Source organism: Elephantulus edwardii, unplaced genomic scaffold, assembly GCF_000299155.1.
Source record: "Elephantulus edwardii isolate Elephantulus edwardi_28Jun2011 unplaced genomic scaffold, EleEdw1.0 scaffold00129, whole genome shotgun sequence".
Taxonomy (NCBI): domain Eukaryota; kingdom Metazoa; phylum Chordata; class Mammalia; order Macroscelidea; family Macroscelididae; genus Elephantulus; species Elephantulus edwardii.
Window position 1 is genome coordinate 211,303 of NW_006399879.1, and position 18,022 is coordinate 229,324.

The window sequence follows — 18,022 nt, forward strand, 5'->3', positions numbered from 1 at the left end:
CAGCTAAGATCCATCTAACATCGGCTACAATATCCCTAGTACCACGGCCCCTTCTAAACAACAACATCAGGGTATTAAAAATAATAATAACGTGCTGGAAGTCAGCTACACTTTAGTCCTGAAGATGACATCTTTTCTTTGTAACATGTTCAGGGTCCTTTTCAGCAGATTTGCCTAATGCATCTTGTAACTTCTTGACTGCTCTTTCCATGGACATTGCTTGGGGATCCAAGTAAAATGAAATCCTTCAATCTTTGCAAAGATGAAAGCTTTAATATTGTCTCCATTTATCTTGATGCTGAATATTGATCCAGTTGCAAGCATTTCTGTTCTCTTGATATTAAACTATAAACCATATGAGAGGCTAGTCTGATCATTATGACTAAATACATTCTCTCCTTTCAGCATGCCAGGTTGCTATCTGCATGTGAGTTTATGGGTCTACCTCCAACCTCTGTGCCACAACTTCTCCGATTGTTGTTCATATGTACTGGATAAGAATGGCGAGACAATAAAAAACTTTTATTAAATAGCTGTATGACACAAAACAAGCTTGTTGTTGTTGTTATGTGCCATCAAATCTCCTGTGACTCATAGTGACCCTCTGGACAACAGCCCTAAACTCTGCTCTATTCTGTGCCATTCTTACTAATTTGTTTATGTCCCAGCTAATTTATCTATTAAGTGGAGATAATGACACTACTAACTTCATAGGGTCATTCTGAGGTTTAATGAGCTACTCACCGAAAGTACTTAAAACAAGGTCTGTAAACTCTGCAGAGTTTCATAATTACGACTATTCTCATTGTTTTGCAGGTGACAAAATGAAAAGAGACTGATAAAGTACAAAGATATCTAGCTAATTAAACATAGAATGGACTTAGGCACTCAGGCATCCATAGAAATCACGTGTCTTAGGATATTTCCATAAACAGTGAGTGCTGCCCTGGCCCATAGTGATTAATAGTTATCACCTGCCTTGGGATTTGCCTGACTTTGTGTGAAGGGATTAGTCCTGGTACTGTAGTCCTGACTATAGTAAAAACTGTAGGAGAACCTGAAGCACCTGCTGCAGAAGGTCAAGGACGGCAGCCTTCAATATGGAGTGAAGCTCAACAACAAGAAAACAAAGATTCTCACCACTGGGTAATTGACAGCATCATGATGGCTGATGAAGAGATTGAGATTGTCAACAGCTTCAGTTTGCTTGGCTCTACAATCAACACTCTTGGTACCATCAGCCAGGAAATTAAAAGATAAATTTCATTGGGAAAGTCTGCTATCAGAGACCTCTCCACAGTACTGAAGAGCAACGATGTCCGTCTGGACACTAAAGTGCACCTGATATAGGCCATGGTCTTTGAAATTACTTGCTATGCATCAGAAAGCTAGACAATGACTAGGGATGATAGAAGGAGAATTGATGCCTTTGAGCTTTGGTGCTGGAGAAAAGCATTGAACTGCTAGAAGAACAAACAAGTTCATACTGAAGAGGGTGAATCCAGGCTGCTCCTTGGAGGCAAGAATTCTGAGGCTTCATCTGACATACTTTGGACATGTTACAAGGCAGGACTAGTCCTTGGAGAGGCACGTCATGCTTGGAAGGGTGGAGGGACAGCGCAGGAGAGGAAGACCCTTGATGAGATGGATTGATTCAGTGACTGGGGTAATGGGTGTAGGTGTGTTGGAGACAGTAAGATTGGAAAGGGATAGAGCAGGATTTAGGGCTGACGTGCATAGGATCACTATAAGTCGCAGGTGGCTTGACAGAACATAACAACAACAGCAACTGTAGTCTTCTAAGTTACCATTCTATATAAGAATCATTGTTCTTTTATGAACCGTTGAGACAAAGAGAGAGAAAAGGAAAGAAAAAAGAAATGATGTTGACTAAAGCTGTAGAATGTCATATCAATTACCAAACTATCATTTCTCAGTTCAAAACTTGCCCTTCAGTGTTTTACTTCTGACGCTAGGTCTGGGATCTCCATGCTTCATTTGTTCTCTGTAACTGCTGCCTTTTGTTTCTGTTAATGTGTTGTCAAGTCACCCTCCAACTCGTGCATAGTGGAACAAAACTGTTCCTGGTTCTGTCATGCCCATGATCTGTTCAGATCAGAACATGGTGATTGATAAGGCTTCTCCCTGGCTGGATTTTGGAAGTAGATCAATAGCCCTTGAGTCTTAGTCTAGCTGAGTTTGGAAGCTCTATGGAAAGCTGTTTGGCATCACAGCAACATAGAAGCTTCCAGTGATGGACAAGTGATGGCTGTACGTGAGGATGTTGGCCGGGATTCAAGCCTGGTCCCTGTGCAGGAAAGGGAAGCGTTCTACCCCCGAGCCACCACTACCTCCTCATGCCGCCTGTGAGAATCTACAAACATCTATCTGTTCTCTCCTGGTAGGTTTTCATTATGCTTGGAAGACTCTTCCTACTGTGGATTAAGGCTTCCAGAGTTCTTCCAAGCTTTTCTTTAATGAAATTTACAGTCTTTGCTTTTATTCCTGGATCCTTGATCCACCTTGAGTTGATTTTTTTTTTAAAACGGGGGAAGGGGGAGGCCTGCCTGAAGTTTTTCTACAGATGGTTTTCCAATTTTGCCAACACTATTTGTTAAAAAGGTTGTCGTTTCCTCACTCAAATGACTTCATCTCCTTGTCACAAATCAGTTGAGCATAGGTAGATGGGCTGATTTCTGGGTTCTCAGTGTATTCTGTTGATCTGTGTGCCTGGAGCACTTCATGCTCAGTGAAATATCTCAGCCACAAAACGGCAAATACTCATAGCAGCACTGTTATAAAGCAGGTCTGACATGGGGGTTTGGGGGGAAATATGATAGATAATGGTCATTGCATTGCAATGAAAGAAAGATGAAAGATGAAAGAAAGAGGTGCCTAAAAGAAATATATGCTTAGATATTCTACATTATGACAACAGCCCAGAATAAGAGGTACACTATTACAAAGAGGACTAGGGGGTGGGGGAAAGTGGGTAATTGTGCAACAGTGAATGAGTATTTTTTAAAAAATGAACTGAGGGAGGGAGAAGGGATAAGAGGTGCAACAATGAATGAGTGAAAACCCAACTTCCCTGTAAACATTCATTAAAATAACAATTAAAATAACTTTTATTTTAAAAAATAGAATCTGGGAGAGAACTGTATAAAAGGAATATATGATAAAGTATTACTGGCATGACGAGAGTCCTGAATAAGAGCTGCATAGTAAAGTGGACCAGGGTGGGGGAGGGACTGTATAACAATGAAAGATTTTTTTTTCCCAAAGAAAAAAGTGAACTGGGGGAGGCCAGGAGGAACATGTGCAACAATGAATGAATGGAAATCCAAGTTCTCTATAGATGTTCATTAAAATCTCAATTTAAAAAAATAGACTCCACAGACAGGGACACTGGAAGGAGCCTGGGAGGCAGGAGGAAGGAAACGCCGGCTTTTTGGCCTGAGGCTCCTCGTTTGTCCAGCAGTGAACTTTTCAGGGGCGATTGGTTGCATTTCCACATTTTGTCCGTGCCTCAGAACCAGGCTCCTGGTGACCGTTTCAGTTGTATAATTCTTGCTCCCAAATGTCTGAAGCAGCTCTTTAAAGATCTGCACCTACTCCAAGCCCCTAAGATTAGCACAAGCTCCCAGCGGCTCTCCACAGAGACACGCCCTCTTTTGACGTTGTTGGGTGTTGTGGTTTGGGCTGTGACGATAGAGACCTTCCACAGAGCAGAACAAAACCCTCATCCGGATCCTGTGCCATCCTCACCGATTTCTGCTCTGCTTGCACTCGTTGTTGCAATCACGGTGTCTCATGGAACGCGTTCCTCTTCTTCACTGACCCTCTACTTGTCTAAATATATGGCCTTTCCCAGGGACCAGACCCTCCTTTGTTACATGCCCAAAGTGTGTGACATGAAGTTTAACTGTCCTTCTAAATATTTCCAAGGAAGCATCTTAGTTCCACTTCCTCCGAGATCAATTTGTTTCTATTTTATGATAGTCCATGAGATATTAAAAATTCTTCAGCAGAACTACAATTCAAAGGCATCAGTCCTTCTTCAGGTTTCCTTATCCACTGTCCAACTTTCACATGTATGTAAAGCTAATGAAAATACCTTGTTTGGGGCCAAGTACATCTTGGTCTTTAAAGCAACTTCCTTGCTCTTTAGCACTGAAAAGAAGCCCTTGACAAAACAGATCTGCCTGACATTAGTCCTTTAGTACCTGCTTATCTAGTCCCTGTATTAAATTATTTTCCTTAAAATAATGACACTAAGTTCTGCGGGATCGTTGCTGTTGTTAGGAGTCATTGAGCTGAGTATGACTCATAGCAACCCTGAGAACAACAAATCAGAACTCTTTCTCATCCTGTGTCATCTTCAGCACCTCTGATGCAATCGAGCCCCTTGCTGCCCACACTGTGTCAATCCATGTGGGTAAGGGTCTTCCTCTCTTTTTTTCTTTTTATTATTATTATTATTAATTTTAATGAAAATGTGCAGATATTTTGTATTTCCATTCATTCATTGCTGCACTTTTCTCCCTTCCCACCTCTCCCCTCCAGTTCGTTCTCTTTGAAAAGTAAATTAAACTGTCATTGTTTTTTAAAATTTTATTATTATTAATTTCAATGAAAATTTACAGAGACTTTGGATTTCCATTCATTCATTGTTGCACTTTTCTCCCTGACCACGCCTTCCCCCGGTTCACTCTTCTCTTTGAAAAGTAAAATAAAAATTCCTTGATTGTTATACAACCCCTCCGCCCAAGTCCACTCCACTGTGCCTTCGTTCTGGACTCCTGTTATGACAATAATACCTAATCATATATCCCTTTTAAACAGTTCCCGCCCTCATCTATTTCAGTGCAGTATACATAATTAATCCCATCTTTCTCAGTGTCCCCCTCTCCCAACCCCTATGTCAGTCCTGTTTTACAACAGTGGCATTATGCAGTATTTGTCCTTTTGTGACTGAGATACTTCACCCATCATAATGTCCTCCAGGCTCACCCATTTTGAGTAATATTGCATGAGTTCCTTGTTTTTCAATGCAGCATAGCATTCCATTGTGTGAATATACCACAGCTTCTCTACCCATTCATTTGTTGATGGACAAGGGTCTTCCTCTCTTTTGCTGACACTTTGCCTTTCCAAACATGATGTCACTTTCTAGGGAATCCCCTCTGCTGGATAGAACTCATGAATTTATAAGATGCATCTTGGCTTCAGAAGTGTTAAATGATGGTCTTAGAGCTGATGAATTCTCTGCAGCAGGGAATTCATAGGATGACAAAGTGTTGACAGTACCTTTGAAGAAGGCCTCCTCTATCCCAGTGGTGAGCCCAAAGGAAAGAACTGCCTTGCTTTGTTCAAAATCACACTTTTAGAAAGCAGAGTAGGGGAGCTCTGGTGGCCTAGTGGCAAGGAGCTGCAACTACAATCCCAGAGGCGCACGGTTTGAATCCACCAGATGCTCTGCCAGAGAAGGAGGGACAATCTCCTCCTGTACCAGTCAAATCTGATTTGACGGTATACTCACACAAAAGTAATAAAATAAAATAAAATAAAAAAATAAACCAAATTAAAAAAAAGAAAGCAGAGTAAAGGGTCAGGAACCCACACTCCTGACTCCTAGGTCAATCTTTTGTGAGGGCTGAGTCTTACTCTGTTGACCTTCTGGAGGGCCTGCACTCCTCTTTCTGGGATGGACAGACCGTGCCAGAAAGAGACCAAAGATTCACCTTATGGTGGACATCCTCACTAAAGCCTTTCTTTGTTTCCAGGAAATATATTCTGCTGCTCAACAATGGGTTTGCAATTACTGCTGCATTACTGATGGCCTGCTCCCTCCAGGCAGGAGCCTTTGAGATGCTCATCGTGGGCCGTTTCGTCATGGGTGTGGATGGAGGTAAGACTTCTATGAGCGTGAAAGGTAACGTGAGTGATGTTGACATTGTTGTCACTGTGACTGGGGCTCCCCACTGGCAATCAGGTGGTCAAGGATGCTAGATAACCTTGGGACAGTACCAGGGGACAGCTCCATGATAGAACCACCCCACTCGCAAGGCTCCACCACCCTAACTGAGAAATTGTGATTGAGAGGACCAGACCCAAGAATACCCCAAAGACCTGAATGGTCGTCAGAAGGTAATACCCTCTGCTTTATCACATCAGTTGTCAAATTCTTATTTTAAGGCCTTGATTTCCAGGAGTCCTTTCTAGAGCTCTGAATCATTCACTCTTCCTTTTATTCACCAATAATTTCCAAGTTCCTGCTCTGCCAGGCATTCTTAACAAGACACCCGTGTCCTCTCCCCTCAAGGGCTGGCATTCTCGTTGGGTAGACAAATCCATAACTGAGTATTGAAGATAAGGAGTTCTGGTGGCTGAGTGGCAAGGAGCTGTGTTGCCAACCCAAAGGCATGCAGTTCAAATCACTAATTGCTCTTTAGAAAAAAGATGGGCTATGTCCTCCCACCTTTTTCAGCCTCTGAAAATGCAATGGAGGGTCAGCTACGAGTCAGTTCCAAACTGATGACACATTACAGCAATACAATAAAGAGAGACAAGTTTTAAGAAGAACTCTTTGCAGGAACGGGGGATAATGAGAGTTCTTTTAGATAGGTCCATTAAGGAAGACTACTCAGAAGAGGAAACTAAGAGCAGAAAACCGAACTAATCAAGGACAAAACTGAGGTGAAAATCTGGGGAACTGGGTTGCTGGCAGAGAGAAAAATGCAACAACCCACAGACACAAGCATGGTCAGCATGTTTGAGGAAGAGTGATGTAGTTGGTGGTCCATGTGACAGGAGCTTGGTGATGCAGAGGGGGACAGAGAGGAACCAGAGGTCATGGTAGGCTATGTCCATTGTGGTCAGGATTGCTGGTTTGTGCTGAGGATGGTAGGATGCTAGGGATCATTTGAGAGGGAGGTGAGATGATATGCTTTCTGTTTTGATGTGATCCCTCCTGCCCTTTTACACAAAAGAGACTGTTAAGGGAGTGGGCAGAAGTGGGATCAAAGGGAACGACTGGCTGGGGACACGGGTGGCTGGAGCAAGATGGCACAGGGGTGGCGGTGACATAGGCCAAGATTTTTGCCTTGGGGTATGAGAATAGACTACTTTAAAAATACTGGTGTTTTTTGTTTTTTTTTTGTTTGTTTTAAAGTGGCATTTACACAAAAGAAAAAGAGAAATATTGAAGCATCTGTGGAATGAGTGCAAATTTTAAGATTTGAAGTCCCCGGGTTTAAATCCCAGCCCTGACATTTGTCAACCAGTGCTTCTACTAGTAAGGAGCCCTGGTGGCACACTGCTTAAGCACTTGGGTTACAGACTCACACAGTGTCGACAGGGCTGTTCTGTCTGGAGATTCTGAGGGGGCTAACTCTGTACCTCTCTCCCACTTTCTGGTGGATTCCAGACATCTTTGACACCCCTGATTTATAGCTGTATCATTCATTCCAGTCTTGACTTCCATCATGTAGACTTCCTCCTAGTGTATCTTCATGGGTTTCTTGAAAGGACACAGAATCAATGGATTTTAGGTACACCCTAATCTAGTGTAGCCTCATTTTCATTTAAAGAATTTTTTAAAATTTTATTTCATTTTATGTTATTATTGTGTGTGTGTGTGTGTGTGTGTGTGTAGCATCAAATCAAATCAGAACTGACTGGTACAGGGAAATTGTCCCTCCTTCTCCACCAGAGCATCTGGTGGATTCGAACCATGCACCTCTGGGATTGCAGTGCAGCTTCTTGCCACTAGGCCAGCAGAACTCCCTCATTTAAAGAATTTAATCTCCAGAAATATCACGTCCTAATACATTTTGTTGTCATTGCCATACTCGGCCATGTTGCTAGGAGAGGCTATTCCCTTGAAAAGGACATCATACTTGGAAAGGTGGAGGGTCAGCAAAAGAGAAGACTTCCCACCAGCTGTAATGGGCTCAGCGTGTCAGGGATGGTGGGGATGGTACAGATAGGACAGGGCTCACATCTGTTGTTCACAGGGTCACCATGAGTCATACTTGCCTCGACAGCATCTAGCAACAAGTGAATTCACATCCTCAGGTTCTGGGTGTATCATACTCTTGGAGTTCTCAAGAGCAATGAAAGGAGCAAGCCTTGATAGTCAAGCTCTTTCCAAGTCACTGCTGGTTAGGCATCTGCTGATGTCCCATTGGCCAAACCAAGTCACGTGCCTGGATGTGAGATCACGGTGGAGGGAGCTGTTCGAGGGTGGGATAGTGAGCTAACTGGAAGCCGTAGTGGCAGCACTCGGTGTTCCTGTCCCAGCGTCCTTCTCTCTTCTGATAACCAAACCACAGCCAGGGAGTCTACTCCAACTCATACCAATGCTTTGGGGCAGAGTGGTGGTGGCGGTTAGGTGCCGTCGAGTCGAGTGCGACTCACAGGGACCCGACGAACGACAGATTGAACCCTCTCCTGTCCTGTGTCACCCTCATTATCTCTGACACACACAAGCCCGTTGCTGTGGTCACTGTATTGTGTCAACCCACCTGATTTAGGGTCTTCTCCTTCAGCGTCCCTCCACCTTTCCAAGCATCATGTCCCTCTCCAAGGATTAACTTCTCCTAGCAACATCCCTAAGTATGTGACACAAAACTTCATCATCCTTGTCTCCAAGGAGCACTCTGGCTGCACCCAGACATATTGAGATTGCTCACAGCTTTAGTTTGCTTGGCTCCACAGTCAACACTCTTGGCACCAGTAGCCAGGAAATGAAAAGACGTATTGTGATGGGAAAGTCTGCTGTTAGGGACCTCTCCAAAGTACTGAAGAGCAACCGTGTCTTTATGGAGACTAAGGTGCATCTGATACAGGCCATGGTCTTTGCAATCACTTGCTATGCATCAGAGAGTTGGACAATGACTAGGAAGGATAGAAGGAGAATTGATGCCTTCGAGCTGTGGTGCTGGAGAAGAGTATTGAGGGTACCATGGACTGCTAGGAAAACAAACAGATTCATCCTGGAGAGGGTTAAACCAGGATGCTCCTTGGAGGCAAGGATTCTGAGGCTCTGTCTAACATACTTTGGACATGTGGTAAGGAGGGACCGGTCCTTGGAGACGGACATCATGCTTGGTAGGGTGCAGGGACAGTGCAGGAGGGGAAGGCCCTCCATGAGGTGGATTGATTCAGTAACTGGGGTAATGAGGGTGGGTGTATCAGAGACAGTGAGATTGGCACAGGACAGAGCAGAGTTTAGGGCTGTTGTACATACAGTCACTGTGAGTCGCAAGCGACTCGACTGCACATAACAACATATGCCTCTTAAATTTCTGATTGCCGTACTAAGGTTGTTAATTGTGGATCCAAGTAAGACAAAGTTGTTGACAGTTTCAATCTTCTTCATTCATCATGATGTTGGCTATCCATCCAGTGGTTAGTCCATCTTTGTTTTCTTGACATTGAGATGCAATCTATATTGATCACTGTGTTTCTTGATCCTCTGAACAAGTGCTTCAAATCCTCCTCAGTTTCAGCAAATAAGCTTGTGTCATCTGGGTAATGCAGGTTATTGGTGAGTCTCCCTCCAATTCTGATGCCACATTCTTCTTCACAGAGTCCAGTTTCTCAAATAATTTTCCCTGCCAATCTAAAGGTTGTTACTGTTGGTTACTTTTAATTGAGCATGACTCATAGTGACCCTATGAACACAACTCACACCACACACAACACACACTATACACAGAACACACCACACACAATATACAATATACACAACAGACACACACACACCACACACACACACACACACACACACCACACAGAACAGACACACTAAACTACACACAACACAACACAACACAACACACACATCAAAAGCACATATAACACAACACACACAACACACGCAACACATGCACAACACACCATACAACACACACCAAACAGATACCACACAACACACACAGCATACACAACACAACACACACAACATACCACACAACACAAAACACACCCTAAACACAACACACATACAACACACAACACACAACACACATCACACACACTACACAACAAAACACACATATCACACAAAACACACAACATACAAAACACACCCTAAACAGAAACACACACAACATACAACACACAAAACACCACACACACTCAACACACCATACACACACAACATGCACACACTCAACACACCATACACACACAACATGCACACACTCAACACACAACACACATCACAAAACACCCACACAACACACATACAACAAACACCACACCACACAAACAACATACACAACACACAAGACACACACAACACAACACACAAAACATACCACACAACACAACACACACAAAACACACACAACATTTACAACAAACACTACCCACACAACACACACAACAAATACAACACACACAACATACACAACACCATACATCACAAAACACACACACCACACACACATCACACACACATCAGAGAACACAAACAACATACACACTACACCACACCTACTCCACACACAGGACACACAGCACAGAACACACACCACACACAACACACCACACAACACACAAAATACACAACACTACGCACAAAACACAATACACAACACACAACACACACAAACCAAACACAACATACACAACACACAACACACCATACACACCACACACAACACACAAAATACACAAGCACCACACACCACACACAAAACACAATATACACACTAAACACACCACACACACACAACACAACATACACAATACACAACACACACACCACACCCCTCATACAACACACAACACACACCTCACACTCCAGACACACAACACACAAACAAAACACACAACACACAAGAAACACACACCTAACACAGCACACAGCACACACCACACAAGACACCGCACACAACAAACACCAGACAACACACAACACATGCAACACACAAATTTCACACACCATACACCAAATACACCACACACCACACACCCCACAGAACCACACACACAACAGACACAACACACAGCACAGATACAACACACAAAACGACATATGCCACATACAACGCACAACACGAAACACACACAACACATGACACACCTCACACACCACACATATCACACAACACACATCTCATACAACACACACCATATACACAATACACATCACACAAAACACAACACATAACACAAACCACAGAAAACACACACCACACTTGACACAGCACACACATCCCACAACTCACACAAACCACACCACACACAACACACAACATGCAATATACACAACACACAATATACACAACACACCTCACACCTCACACCTCACACATCACATTCACAACACACAACACACAACACAAAAACACAAGACACAGAACACACAACACAGACACAACACACAACAAAATAAAAACACAATACACAACACACAGCACACACAGTATACAACACACAACACCACACAGAAAACACAGCACACAACACACAAAACAAACACAAGACACAAGACACAAAACACACAACACCTACCATACACACAACACACAACACGGAACACTCGCCACACACACAGCATACAACACCACACACAACACACACCTCACACACCAAACACAATACACAACACACAAACAAGACACACAACAGATACCATACACACAAGACACAACAAAGAACACACGTGACACACATAGCTTACAACAAACACAACACACAACAAACACAGGACACAATACACAATACACAATAAGCACCACAAACCACAGAACACACATAAAACATGATACATACATCTCACAACACACAACATACATACCACACACCCAAACCACACATCACACACCACACACAATACACACAACACACACCTCACACAGCACACATTACACACCATACACACAGCACACAACACACATACACAACACACAATACACACCATACACACAACACACAAAACATCACACAACACACATCTCACAACACAAAACACACAAAAAACACACAACACACAAACCAACTCACCACACACAACACAGATGACACAGCACATACAAGACACACATCCCAAACACACACACAACATACAACATACACACCACACAGAGACCACACAACACAAAGCACACACACAACACACACAATACACAAACACAACACAAACACACAACATACAGCACATATAACACACAGCACACAAACACACAACTCACACAGAACACACACACTCACAACACACACCACACAAACACAAAACACACAACACACGCACAACAAACACCATACACACAACACACAAGACACACACAGAACACACAACGCAGCATACACCACACACAACACACAACCACATACACCACACACACCTCACATAATACTCAACACACATCACACAAAACACACAACCCAGACAGTACACACCACACACACACCACACACCACACACCACACAACACATACACACAACACATAAAACACACGACACACAAGACACAAGACACAACACATAAGACACAAGACACACAACACATAAGACACAACACACAACACATACAACACACAAGACACAACACATAACACAACATACAAGACACAAACACAACACACAACAAACACACAATACACACCACAAAACACACACAACAAACCCACAACACACATCATACAAACACATACAATATACAACACACACCTCACACAAAACACACCACACACAGCACCCAACACACATACAAGACACACCATACACCTCACACACAACACACAACACACACCAAACACACCATACAACACACACCACACACAACAGAACACAAACAACATAAAACACAAAGCACACCACACACAACACATACAACATACAAAACATACAACACACAACACAACACTCACCACACAACACATACAACATACAAGACACACAACACAACACTCACCACACACAATACACAACCACACAACTCACAGCACAATACACAACACACAAAAACACACAACACACAAACCACATATACAACACACACAACATGCAACACCAAAAACACACAACACACATCTCACACACAAAACACAACACACACTACACAAACCACACACATCTCACACAACACACAACACAAAACACACCACACATACCACACACAACATAACATAAAGACACACACAGAACATACAACACAGTACACACCACATATACCACATATACCACACACCACACAACCACACCCCCAGATACCACACACAACACACACAAGATACAACACACAACACACATGACACAACACAAAACAGACAACATACACAACACACAACTCACACACCACATAGAACACACAACACACAAACACAACACTCTCAACACAAAACATACAACACACAACATACACAACACAAAAAAAAACCACACAACTCACAATCCACACCCACCACACACAACAGAACACACACCACACACAACAAACCACACACAACACACGCCACAGACACCTCACACACTTCACACAACATACACAACACAAAACACATACAGCACACCACACAAAACACACACAACACACAAGCACACACAATACTCAACACATATCACACAACACACAAAACACACAACACAGAACACACACATCACACAACACACCATACACCAAACACACAAAACACCCACACACAATACATGCAACACACATGCACACAACACACATGACACCCAACACAGAACACACACCTCACAACACACGCACAACACACAACACACAGCAAACACACCACATACACCACAAACCACACACACAACACACACCATACACACACAACAGAATACAGACAACACACAACAGAAAAACACACAACACAAACACACCACACACAAGACACAAAACACACTATACACAAAGAACACAACACACAACATACACACAACACACAAACAACATTCAACACAACACACACCTTACACATCACACACAACATACACAACACACAACACACAAACACAACACACACAAAAACAAAACAGACAAAACAGAACACCCACAATACACACAGCATACACCCACACACCAAACACACCATACAGCACATAACACGCACAACACACAACAGAACACAGAACAACACACACAACACATCCCAAACACACAACACACAGCCCATAACGCACACAACACACAATACACACAACACACACCATACACGCAACACACATCACAAACCATAGAACACACATGGCACAGCACACCCAATACACACATCCCACAACACACACCATACACAACACACACCATACACAACACACACTACACACAAAGACCACACACCACACACAACACACAATACACGCAACACATCTCACACAACACACAACAATCACACACCTCACACAACACACAACAATCACAACACAAAACCACACAACACACAAACTACACACCACACACAACACACAAGATTCACCACGCAACACACAACACACAGCACACAACACACACAACACAATACACCACACACACCACACAATATGCAACACACAATACACAACACACCACACACAACACATAACAAATACAACACACAGCACACACACAACACACATCCTACAATACAGAACACACAAAACAACATGCACAACACACAAAACAACACCCAACACCCAGCACCCATCACAACACACAGAACACAAACACGCACAACACACCACACACAACAAACACAACGCACAATACACAACACACACAAAACACAACAAACACAACACACAACATACATCTCACAACTCACAACACACAAACCACACACCATACACCATACAACACACACAACATACATCACACAGTACAGAACACACAAAACAACATGCACAACACACAAAACAGCCAACACCCAACACACATCACAACACATAAACCACACACACCACACACACCACACACATCACACAATACACACTATACACACAACACTTGATGGCACATAACAACAACACAACAATATCAACTATTCAGTGCTGTCCATCAGCACTGTAGCTTAAAGGTCTTCTTCCCTGTCCTTCTTTGTCACTGTCCAGTCTGTCATCTTTAGTCATTGTCTACTCGCACAGCAAGTGACTGAAAAGGCCTGAACTGCCCTGGGGATTTCAGAGATTAGAGATCTCTTTGGAAGCAGATGTCATCATCTTTCTGCTATGGTGCAGCTGGTGGGTTTGAACCAACAATCTTTTGGTTAGCTGTTGACTGATTCCAACCATAACACCATCAGGGCTCTTCTTATCTACCACAGAGGCCTAAAAATAAAGCCTCCCTCGTGGGGTCATGCAGCAGTCTCCAGGGTGGTGGTGCAAACGGTGGTGCTCTGTTGTCACTATAAATTGAAGGTCTGAGTCCACCTGGAGGCAGTCAGAGATCTAACTTCGAAGCACTAGGCATTGAAGACACTTAGGAGCACAGTTCTGTTCCCACACACGTGGGGTCACTGAGTTGCAGTAAGTTCAACAGCCACTGGCTCAGAAGTTTCAGAATGGGCAGAACGGTTAACTGAAATGTTAGGTATTAAAATTCACCTGTTGTTGTTGTGAACAATCCTTAACACTAAGCCACCAGATACCAACAGTATCTGGTACTTCCTTAAGTATCTCCCAAGTGCTAGCAGACAGCAGATAAGAAGACATACTAAGTTGGGAACTTCTGCAATCAAAGAGTACTCCAAATTACTGAGGAGCAATGATATCATTTTGAAGACTAAGGTGTACCTGATTCAACCTATTGTCTTTTCAATCACTGGAAAGCTAGAAAATGAATAAAGATGACAGAAGAAGAGTTGGTATCCTTGAGCTGTGGAGTTTGTGAAAAATATTGAATACCCCATAGATCAAGGAAATATGTCTTAGAATAAGTGCAACCAGAGTCCTCCTTGGAGTCAAAGATGACAAAGCCTCATTTCCCGGACTTTGGGCATGGTTATGAGGAGAGTCTGTCTATTCCTTGGAAAGGGACCTACCTCATGCTTGGAAAAGTGGAAGGCCAGCAAAAGAGAGTATAACCCTCAACCAGATGGATTGACCCAGTGACTGCAGAAATGGAATCAGCCAGAAATGATGACGATGACACAGGATAGGATAGGGTTCAGATCTTTTGTTCACGGGGTCACTCTGAGTCAAACTTGAGTCAAACATTGCCTAACAACAGTAAGAACAAGCCACCAGGACTCCCTTGTTACCCACTACCGGTTGTTAATCTGAATTTGCGTCTTAAAAAAAATGCTGCCCTCAGAGGTAGATACCAGTTTTACAAAACCACATATTCAAAATAGACCTCTTAGATATTTTTGAGAATTCCCTGTGAGTTCTTCACAATGAAGCATGGGGAGACAAGAAAGGCGACTGTACGTCTTCGGACTTCAGGAGCGTGGCCGATGCAGGAGCACCAGCACTCAGAGGCTGCAAGCCAGCTCTTTTCACAGATCCTCTCAAAGCAGAGAGGGTCATTTAAGGTGAGGCCATTGGTCAAAAACAAAGGGAAATTGCTGGTCACAAGCTGAATGTCCTGACCTGTTTGTAATAAATAATTTAAAGCCAAATAATAAGCCTGGAGGATTTTGACAAAGTGGAAACTGTGTTACTCAAATTGGGTTCTCATTGTCTGAGTTTTCATAGATAAGGAAGAAAGAGTAAGGTGTCTGGACAAAAGTATATTACGTCCTTCTCCTCCAATGTCCTAGCTGAGTGGCCTGAGATGAGCTTCTGGACACTCCCTAGGTCAGTTTCCTGATGTGTCAAATGGAGATAGATGATGTCATTGATGAATAATATGATAAACATAGAAGGGCTCAAGGTTTTAATTTTAATTACAACTTATGTGAAACCTGTACCTGAATGAGGAGGCTCTTATGCAAACACAGCAGTAGAATACTGCATTGTTTAAAATTAAGAAGAGAGTGTGTCAGGGTTGAATTCTCTCTCCCCACACCTATCTAATCTGTACACTGAGCAAATTATTCGAGAAGCTGAACTCTATGAAGAAGAATGTGGCATCAGGATCAGAAGGAGACTCATCAATAACTTGCATTATGCAGATGACACAACTTTGTTTGCTTAAAGTAAGAAGGACTTAAAGCACTTGTTGCAGAAGATCAAGGAATGCAGCCTTTCATATGGATTTCGTCTCAATGTCAAGAAAACAAAGATTCTTGCAACCGGACCATTATGTAGGCAACATCATGATGGATGGAGCGGAGATTAAAACTGCCAACCGCTTCATCTTGCTTGGACTCACAATTAACACCCTTGGTACCAGTAGTCGGGGAATAAGGAGCTGCATTGCACTGGGAAAATCTGTGGTTAGGTACTGCCCCAAAGTATTGAGGAGTAATGACATCAGCTTGAGGACTAAGGTGCATCTGATCCAGGTCATGGTCTTTCCAATCAGTTGCTATATATCAGAGTGGTGCACAGTGTATAAGGATGACAGAAGAAGAATTGATGCCTTTGAGCTATAGTGTTGGAGAAACGCATAGAACATCCCCATGGATGGCCAAAACCCAAGTATGTCTTAGACAGTGTGCAGCTGGAGTGCTCTTTGGAAGCAGGAACGATGAGGTTCCCCCTCACATGCTTTGGACATGTTTCTAGGAGGGGACTATTCCTTGGAGAGGAACATGAGGCTAGGAAGGGTGGAGGGTTGGTGAAGAGGAGGAAGACCCTCGATGAGGAGGATTAATGAGGTGACTGCTACAATGGGCTCTGTGTATCAGGAAGTGTGAGGATGGCGCAGGATAGACCAGGGTTCAGACCCTTTGTACATGGTGCCACTATGAGTTGTACTTGACTCAATGGCACCTCACAACAACCACCACCACCACAATCAACGCCCTTGGAAGCAGCAGTCAGGAAATCAAACATGGTTTTGCATTGGCCTAATTGGCTACCAGGGACCTCTATAAAGCAATAAAAAGCAAGGATGTTACTTTGAAGACTAAAGTGCTCCTGATCCGAGCCATGGTATTTTCAGTTGACTCCTAAGCATGTGAAAATCGGACA

The 18,022-nt window shown here is 43.1% G+C and overlaps 1 protein-coding gene across 1 annotated transcript in view; it reads left to right on the forward strand.

The window, feature by feature from the left end:
- Positions 1-18,022, forward strand: part of SLC2A9 (solute carrier family 2 (facilitated glucose transporter), member 9) — a 188,033-nt gene that overhangs the window by 27,652 nt on the left and 142,359 nt on the right. Inside the window, 1 exon segment of the mRNA XM_006893636.1 lies at positions 5,787-5,911. Within this exon segment, the coding sequence (XP_006893698.1) occupies positions 5,787-5,911 (125 nt within the window).